Source organism: Euwallacea similis, chromosome 16 (assembly GCF_039881205.1).
Source record: "Euwallacea similis isolate ESF13 chromosome 16, ESF131.1, whole genome shotgun sequence".
Lineage (NCBI taxonomy): Eukaryota > Metazoa > Arthropoda > Insecta > Coleoptera > Curculionidae > Euwallacea > Euwallacea similis.
The window spans coordinates 2535834-2546010 of NC_089624.1; the positions used below are offsets into that span (position 1 = coordinate 2535834).

At 32.3% G+C, this 10177-nt stretch overlaps 1 protein-coding gene across 1 annotated transcript; it reads right to left on the bottom strand.

Annotated features, from left to right (window-relative positions):
* Positions 1–5404: 5404 nt before the first annotated feature.
* mbt (serine/threonine-protein kinase PAK mbt) lies at positions 5405–8152 on the bottom strand. Its single transcript, XM_066397958.1, has 2 exons — positions 6991–8152; positions 5405–6562 (listed from the first exon to the last, which is right to left on the bottom strand). The coding sequence occupies exons 1-2, from the start codon at positions 7864–7866 to the stop codon at positions 5690–5692; spliced, it is 1749 nt and encodes a 582-aa protein (XP_066254055.1). The 5' UTR covers positions 7867–8152; the 3' UTR covers positions 5405–5689.
* Positions 8153–10177: the final 2025 nt, after the last annotated feature.

Here is a 10177-nt window from a genome sequence, read left to right on the forward strand (position 1 = left end):
CGTCTGTGCGTTTGATTATTACTGCATTAAGGAATAAATATAAAAACACCATTATATGCCATAAATAATTGCTTATTAGCTATTAAAGGTTCTTGGTAATATACAAAGATCAACGATATACTATTGAAAATAGTTGTCCATTCAAAAATCTCAATTCAAAATTTGGTTCTTCTATGTTAAAGAGTTGCTGAAATATAGAGTTTTTCAATTTTTTTTAAACACATTTCCTGAGGTCAGTATCTCAGCAACCGCAAGCATGAAAAAAATTCATATAAAAATTGACTTATGACGCTCTCTACATACGTTCGTTTTAGATCCATTGAACTGTGAATCACCCTCTATAAAATTATTTTTAAAGGTATACATCGGTGCATTTAACTACTACCGAATTAAGGTCTAAATATAAGAATGCCATTATATTGTAAAAATAAAAGTTTATTATCTATTAAAAGTTCTTCGTAATATACAAATATCAATGATGTAATAATGATAATAGTTCCCCAGTCAAAAATCGCAAATATACCTAATATACGTAAGATGTAAATAATTTTGTATAAATGAGTAGGTATGTTAATGAACGTCTGTGTAGTTTGAATCTTCTTGTGAGACATGCCTCAATGGAAGTTTGTTGGAAATTAAAGAGTTGGGATGGAAAGAAGGGAAATGCAAATCATGAAATCCAATGTTTGCCCTATAGTTCTGGTCTTCATGAAATGGTGACATCCAGTGCTCACCAGTTTTGTTTTGTTAATTTTGCATTATATAAATTTCATACAAAAATGGTAAAATAGAGTTTGGAAGGATTTTTCGAAAACATTCAAAATCATTTTAAAAAAGAAAAAAAAATTACGGCAGCTATTCAGAAGTTTTTGGGCAATAAAATATCAAATAAATTCAGGAGGAATATGATCTGGCAAAGGTTGTCTTTCCGTGTTTTTCGTAAACAAAATTTCATCATTTAAATGCTAATTGCCATTTTAGCAAATTGTAATACCAAAAATATTTCTTTTTGATTTCTAAAAATGTATAAACTGTTATTAAGTATACATATGTTTTTTGATCTAACAATTTAGGATTAAATATGTCTTATAGAAAGTTTTAGATGAATACACAAAAACAGGAAATAACTACATGACAAGCTATACTTGTAAGGCATTAACATGGACGGCTTTTAATAACTAATATACCACAATAGGCCTTTTCTTAGCCTACATCACCCATTTTCACATTCTGTGCACTAGGTACATACCCATTTTATTCAAAATTGTTATTTATTCTTTTCAAAAATGAATAATTTAAAATTGTAATTAAATTAGCGACATTGAGGACCACACTCTCCAACATTGTGGACCCCGAATTTGTTGGAAGATATTGGTTAGTCTTCGAAATGTCATAAAGAATTCTCACGGACTTGAAAATAAGAAGCTTTTTAGATTTTTAAGGATTATTAGACAGCCTTATATAGACTTTTATATACAGGAGCTGTAGGTTACTTCATCTTTAATGAAGGTAAGCTAGAGACCCTATCTATTACAAAAAATATTCTGTTCTTGTGATTTTTGTAAAACATAAGGTATGACATAGTTCGAAGAAACTGTAACTCCTCAACTTATTCTGGATTCTAGCGATTCTTGATCTTATTAAGGCACAAAACGCACTATACTTCAAGTAGTGCTCGAGCTTCTGAGTTATCCAAGTTCCCAATAACGTGAAAATGGGAGGACATTGAACGTAATAAATTTAATAATACCGCTAATAATACTACAATGCGAATCTCATCTCACTGGTTATAGTCATAAAAATTCATTCTAAGTTAAAAATGTTTAGTTTTTACGCAGAAATAGGTGCAGTGAATATGAAGTAAGTAATAAAATTACAAAATTTACCCGCAAATATGCTTTACAGTCTTTCCGCTGGTTGCAACAGATTATTACACACTATATGAATAAAATGATATAGTGCATAAATACCCACAAAATAAAGCAGATAATTGAAGTAATTAAGTAAATGGATTTAGTTTTGATATTTGAGTCAAAGCCAACATATCAAATAAATGGATGAGAAAACTCGTCCATTAATGGACAGGGTGACTGTAAAATCACTTTCTGCAGGTGCGTAAGTTCGCCTTCTTCTCGTACTTACTCACCTGTAGAAAATGATTTTATAGTCATTCTATCCAAAAACGGGAAAGTTTTTTTTATCCATTTATTCCATATGTTGACTTTAATTGACATTTCAAAACCAAATCTCATTTTTTTCTTAATTTCTTATTTCTATATTTTCTGGCCATTTAAACTGCATTTCGTTTTCCTACCTACCTATCTGTAATAATGAATTACAACCAGTGAAATAGTTGTAAAGTAGATATGCATGGAAATTTGTATTTTAGAATATTATTAGTTATTTCATACTTATTATACTTATGCGTAAATGCCAAATGTTCAAAACTTAAACTATTTTTCACAGAAAATAAATCTTCTGTTCAATGAAAACTCACATTATAAATTACAATATTTATCTGCGAACTTCTGTCTATTTCCAGTATTTACCCTAAGAAATATTAATGTTTTGTACTGTCAAATAAAGATGCGCAAAGTTTTTCGAATTGGTACACTGAGATAATAATGGCTATTTTACCACATATGGAACATTAAGAGAACTTAATTGAACCCAGCAAATAAATTTATCTTCTATATATCTACAATAATTTACCTTGAGTCAGATCTGAATAAATACTTAGTAAATTAATAAACGTACTTAACAGACCTGAGATGTATTTATTTGCCTATCAAGAAAAAAAGTAGAAAAATAAAAAATGAAATAAAAATTTGCATAAAAAATATTAAAATATAAGAAAAAGTTAATTTCTCAATGATAGGTAAGTTAATGTTCAAGGTTTTCATTTGTATATTTCTATTTGTGATTTAAATTAAGATCGCACCGCCATATATCTTGACATTTAAACTAATTCTAGCCACAACAATAACAAAAATAAAACCGCACATTCCACATTTATTTCGAATTGTTCTAATTTTTCCACGATTTTTTGTCAATTTTTTTTAATAGGGTAGCCCAGTAAGACTGGTGTTTATTTTGAATGTATCACTATTTTTCTTGTGTCATACGTACAGTTGTGAGGTGTAAACATTGAGATTTAGTTATGGAGAATTATACAGATGTATAACTTATAGAAATTGTGAAAATCCACTACTAAATTAGTGAGAGCTTCATGGAGACGATTTGAAAACGTCGTACATTTGTCGGCTACAGTAGTCTGATTAATCGAGAAATTTGGGGCGATGGGTCAGTTCAAATCCAGAAGTTCGAATCCTGTTCTTAGCAATTGGGAGTTTTATGAAGCAGTTTGCAGCGAATTTTGGCTTAAGATCTACATTTGTAAGCTTACAAGATTCAGTTGACACAATGTTTAAAGCCAAGAGACCATGCACAGCGTTAAAAGTTCATAGAATGGATGTTAGTGTAACAAGTGAATGTTTATTTTTCGAAGAAAATCATCTCGGATGAGGCGCATTTTCAATTTGATGGCTATGTCAACAAACAAAATTGTCTCATTTGGGGAGTTGAAAATACAAGAATGATCCTTCAACGTCCCATGCATCAACCATAAACCACTGTTTGGAGCACATTTTCGATTGGCTGAGTAGCTGGATCATTTTTCTTCGAGAATCAAGTTCGCTCCGCGGTTACCGTCAACAAAGATAGTTACCGTAAAATAATAAACAATTTCTACTGAGCTCGAATTGCTGCAATGGAACTCACAAATACGTGATTTCAACGGAATGACACAACCTACTGCATAGCAAACAAAACAATGGAATTGTTGAAGATGAAATTTCAAGAAAGTTATCTTGCGCTACGGCGATGTGTTGTGGCTGCCACGATCGTATGATTTGACGCCGTTGGATTTTTTCTTTGGACTTTTTAAAAAAGTGTACATTAATAACCCAAGAACAATTTTTGAACTGAAAGACGAGATTCAACGCACCATTGATAAAATTGAACCGTCATTATACCAAAATGTTATCTAAAATTTCGTCAAAAGAATCAACGAGTGCCGTCACCCACGAGGAGATAATTTTTCGGATATTGTGTTTCATAAAGAACCTCTATGTTTATCTTCTTTACTACAATCCAAACATCTGAATTTTTCAAATAAATACTGTGTTTTTTTCAATTTTTAAAATAACCAGTGTTAATGGAATACCCTATATGTATATTCTGGATTGTCTTCAATACCTTCCAAAGTGTTCTCAAAATATTTAAATATAGGCAAGTCTATTATTACGTTATGCGTATTTAAAACACTTTAACACACAATACTTGTCAGTTCAGTTAAATATTGATTTGAATTTGAAGGTCCTAGTCCTTAAAAAGTAATTATTATCTAATAGAATGAAAGTTTTTAATTGATTCTTTTAAATTGATAATTAATTTTAGACTCAAATAGCTGCTACACTAGTATATTTAATGTTAAACTGAGTATTGTCAAGTGGCTAGTAGTAGTGTAGAATTTTGACCAAAAAGAGAGTGTTTATTTTGGATCGCAAACACTTAAAGAGATAATTTCTAGAAAATAGAAAATCATTTCCTATTAAATTCACTTAAATTTTCCTGATTACATTTTTAATTTAGATGAAGAAAACGTGAACAATTTTTAATTATTTCTAGTCCCCAAAACACCTTGTCCGAATGTCGATGGTTCAAGAAACAGTGTTAAAATTTTGTCCATATTTGTTCCCATTATTACGAACATTCTGAGCAACATTCTTTGGATGGTCATTTGAAAATTGACCACTTCATTTAGAAAAAGAATCGGCAACTATTTAAATCATATGTCTAAAGGCTAATCAATTAAAAAATATAATAGAATTACTGTTTCTACAAATAAAGAAAAACATGTGCTTGTCTTATTTCAATATTCCAATTCGTTTTCGAGAAAAAAAAGAATGTTGAATTTAAATACTGCAGATTTTTAATAAACCGATGTGTGAAGTACTTCAAGAACATTTTATATTTAATGGTTTTGTTTTTCTTTTAAATGTTTCTCAAAATTAAAAATAACTTTAATAAGAGTACATAAACGTTTTATTTTTAAAATTTGTCGTTTAATATCTAGTAAACCGTTTTTCCGTTTCCTCTCAATAAAAAGTACAGATGAAAATGAGACAAGAATATGTTTTATGTGTAAAAAAGTAGCTCATTCAGAATTTTAAACACATAAACGGCGGTGAAACATAAAAAATACATTATTTGATTTTTATCATAGCAACACCAAATATCAAAAACAACATAAAATGGCCAATTTTAAAGTTCATATCATAATAACTACTGTAATAACGGTAAAAAGAATGAAACCAAATTTTAACTTTTAACGTAAATTCACTGTTATCTATTATTTTATTTTTTATACATGCCAAAGGCGGCAGTTTTATTTCACCTTAGAAATCGGTCACCATCTGTTACAATAAACTCTCTGGATGTAAAAATAGTAATATCAATACTTAATCTGGAATGTACCTTATAGAACAATACTATCAACAAGCCTTCCTTTCTACACAACAAGAGAAATAGTTAGAATAATTAGAATGTAACTTCAATAAGTAGATAAACTCAAAAAACTTACCATCCTTAAAGCTGTTTAAACAAAATATACATCCACTCCAGCCAGTTAATAGTTGGTATGCTTAGAACCCCTCATCAATGGTACCAATAGGGCTGGTGGCCCAGCTTGTCTTAAAAATGGGTGCGCCAACAGCTCCTGTGCACTGGCTCTTTGGGCAGGGTCCCTGACCAACATTCGATCCAAAAACGACTGCAATCTAGGAGACACTTTGTGGGCATTTTTCAGTTTCGGTGGTGGCATTTCTCGAATTCTTCTCATGGCTTGAAGTGGTGGTTCGTTGAAGAATGGAGGTTCCCCATCAATCATTTCAATAACCATTATTCCTAGCGACCAAATGTCCACTTCAGGTCCGTATGGCAGCCTTGAAATTACTTCTGGAGACATCCAGTAAGGGGTACCCACAAGAGATTTTCGCTTGGGAAGTTCTTGGGATACTTGAGCACAAAAACCAAAGTCTGACAATTTCACTCGTCCATCCAAGGAAAGCAAGATAGAATCGGATTTAATGTCTCGATGGATGACACCTTGAGAGTGCAGGTATGCTAAGGCTTTCAAACATTGTTTGCAAACCGTTGCTATCTGCTCTTCATCCATTCTTGAATGAGTTACTATATCTGTCAAGGCTCCACCTTCTAAGAACTCCATTACGACCCAAAGCTCGTCGTTCACTAAATAGCTGTCAAACATTTCTACAATGTTTGGATGGTGATAGTCCCGCATTATGACAACCTCATTGAAAAGAAGTTCTCTGCGTTGTTGTTTTCGAAGGTCCATTTTTTTGACCGCCACTTGTCGTCCTGTGTTTCGATCGTGGGCTATGCAAACGGTACCAGTAGAACCTTCTCCAATTTTGACGAATCGTTCTAGGTTTTCCAGAGGGTCTTTTGAGGAAACCACCATTTGTAGAGCTGCTCGGAACTAAATAGAAAAAAAAATGTTTCTTACAACAAGTGATAAAGAATAGTCACTTAATAATGAAAATCAAAGTAACTTCTATCTGTTTAAGCTAATAATGCTAGTACAGAGTTTTAACAAGTGAATGTAAAACACTGTAGGCAAGTCTAACATAATAATCATATACAATATGAAAGATATTGTCAAACTTTTTAAGTACATTCTATGCTTTTGTTACTGATTTTTGCATAATTCATTCAACTCTTTCCTTTATTTTAAGGATAATTCTACTGAATTTAATTTTTTGTCAGCCTGTAATAATCAATTGCAATCAATGGAATATCTGCAAGGCAGATTAAACAAGTCAGTTTTCTAACATAATCAACTAGTATGTACATATTACATATTGTCTCTTGAAGTTAGCATTAAAACTAAACTCATAAAAGACTTACTTGTTCATGTGTTAGCCTCTGTTCATGGTGTCTAGATGATGCACCACTTGATGTAGAAGGATGTCCTCCTGGATGACCATGTGAAGCAACATTTCCATTCTTAACATTTTGATTTAAATCTGGCCTGGTATGTGTCTGTGCACTAGCATGTTGCCCCGATAATTGTTGATGTGGATGCAAGGAAGTATGGCTGCCTAACGTTGAATGTGGTAAAGAGGGAACTGTGGATGCTACTGAACCCACTGGGGATATTTGCATGTGATCGGAATTCCTCACAGACATTGGGTAACCTATGTTGGTAGTTGGAGTGATATGCTCTGCATTATTTCCATTAAGAATATGTTGATTTGCATAAGCATGTGGATCATGGCTATTCAACGAATGTTCTGATGGTGATCCTTCTCTGACCTGAGGTTTACCAATGCTGGGATCTCTCCGCATGGAAGGGTACTGCAATATCTGTTCTTCTGGAACTGAAGGAGGAACATTTGCATTATTTCTATGTTCCCTCCTTAATCTTGGAGGACTTGAAGATCTTAAAGAATTTGATCTAGCAACATTAGAAGTTTTAGGTAGCATAAGTCCATTAACTGGAGTCTTTTGATTCTGGGTAATGCTTAATCGATTCTCTGACTTATGATCTCCTCTCACTATGGTTTTCAGATCTAATATTTCTGTGGGAGTAATTTCTGATGGATCTACCAACGGAAGGGGGCGATTTGTGGACTTCAATATCTGATTGTTGCCTACTATTGAGGCCCACTGTAACGGTAGGCCCACATATTTACCCTCTTGTTTGTCGAACCCTGTGTGTACTCGGTGTTCAAAATTTATAGGAGATGAGATTTGAGGTTTCTTCTTTTTCTTAGAAAACATCGTTTCACTGGATTTCTGTTTTCTAACGATAAATTAACCCGTTAGGATTTTTTAAAGAAGGTCAATACCAAACATTCCCCAACATAACCATATCTTGGGCTAGTCTTGACACCTGCCCAATGTCGAAAAACCAAGTTCATACGGGTCGAATTCTGTTCATTACTGAATGCAGAAATTCTCATTGAAATGAAAACTGTGACAATATTAAATTAATAAACAATACTTTCTTTAAAAAATGTAAATAATTCTGTAAAAGGCGAGGTCACAACGAGGTCAAAAAAATTCTGAAGTTAGTGACATTTCTGACGTACATTGACAAGAAAATAACAATGAAATTTCTATGACTAGATGACATCACAAGAATACTACAGTCCATTCGGATATTTTAGAATCGATTCTATCCATTTCCTTCTATAATATATGTATATAGCGATTGTTCAGTTCATGTTACCGTAATAATTTTGTAAAGCCAGATTTACGTCAATGCTGAATTTGGAAAACTTTTGATAGCCTCCAATGATCTTTAAAAGATCTTATTGTTTAAGTCAACGAGTATACAATTATTCTAAAATATAGCCACTCGCCTTTAGAAGGTTACGAGAGTGTGCGTTCCTTTGCCAAATGGCGGCTGAAGAGAGCTATAATTTGGGTCGTTTTATTGTAATATTTATTGTATGGTCTTCGGTTTAATCAGCTGCCAGCTCGTTTGTCATTGACGTCTAGACTAAACTTCACAATAATGTCAGTAGTTGTCAGTTTGAAAGTTTGAATTTGTGAATTTTAACTGGGTAATTCGCATTCATTCCCAGACAGTGTTTGCTCAGTCCTCAAGTTTTTTTTAATATCTTTTGAACAGATTTCTCAAAAGGCAATTTGGGCAAAAGCATGTCCAAAAAAACCAAGAATCATAACAAAAAGTACTTCTACAAATTGGATAAGTTTAGCAGCGAAAAAAGCTATCCAAGCCAAAGACTCATATAGTTGCTCAAGTTTGCAGTGTTTTTCGGGTAAGTCGTCATAAGAATATTTTCAGCTCTGAAAGAAACTAGAATCAGATAAAAAGTTGAAGTGACCGGATGGTGGGATCATACTTAAATAGAAGAAGAATTTATTGTCTGTGAGAAAATACTTTGATTGGAATTTTTTGTGTTTACACAGATGTGGATACAATTAATATGAAACAAGTAATATTTCCATTTTGCAATTATATTACTTACTTCATTTTCATTATGCCTACTGCGTAAATGCTAAAAATTTCAAGTTTGGCATTATTTTGCAGCGGAAATTGTTATTAAATAGATACCATTATAAATCTGAGGCCTCTTGGGAATTTTGTATTTTAGTTATAATTTCGTCTCTTAGACAAAGAAGTACGGTATTTTGCTTCATGATTTCAAAACCCTGCAGGATATGAATCTTACCAACATCGTCTTGTGAATAACTTTCGGAAAGCCGCAACTAAAAAAACCTTTTTTGCGAGAATTTCGAAAAAATGAGAAAATAAGATTTGTGTTTCGTTTTTTCTAAAAGCTATTGACAGCATGATTCAAAATATTTATTATGATTCAACTCGATCAGAATCGGTTTTTTTACTTTCTTCATACGTTGTTATCAATAAATTATACAGTGGTCCGAAAATCGAGTACAGAATTGCGAAAGGCATTTTATCTCCGGATCATTAGAGATCTCCCAAGTAGATACAATTTCAGTAGGTATCTGTTAGCACTCTCTCATAGAGTAGAAATCTTAACTAGAAGCACTACTGGCAAAAATATGATACAAATATAATAAGTAAAGTATAATAAAAAAAAAACTTATACCAAGATAAAGGATGGCGTTAATGGTACCAATCAAAAATGTAATGAAGTTCAACTTTCGTCTAGGTCCACAAATTGTATGTTGGTAGTTTTAATATGCGCCATCGAGTGCGACGCGTAAATTACTCATTTTCATTAAGTCCTTACCGAGGTTACTTTTAAATTTTCGAACTTGTTAATTACATTTCCATTATTGAAAACAAATAAGTACTGTCCTTATTAAAATCTCCAACTTCGTCAGTTCCATTGGAAATTTTGCTTCTAAATGCTCACACAATGTTTAACAATAATTATGGCTAATTTTGTAAAAATGCTATGAATAATAATTCGGTAATCATCATTATTACTGTTAAAAACATTGTGTTTTCTTGAATTTCAAGTGTTATTAGCTATACATATTGTAGTATAGTACATAAAAGCGAATGCTCAACGTAACATATGGTCCTACACGTTTTAGCAGATTTCCAACATATTTCCTGTTTCACATCCGAAAT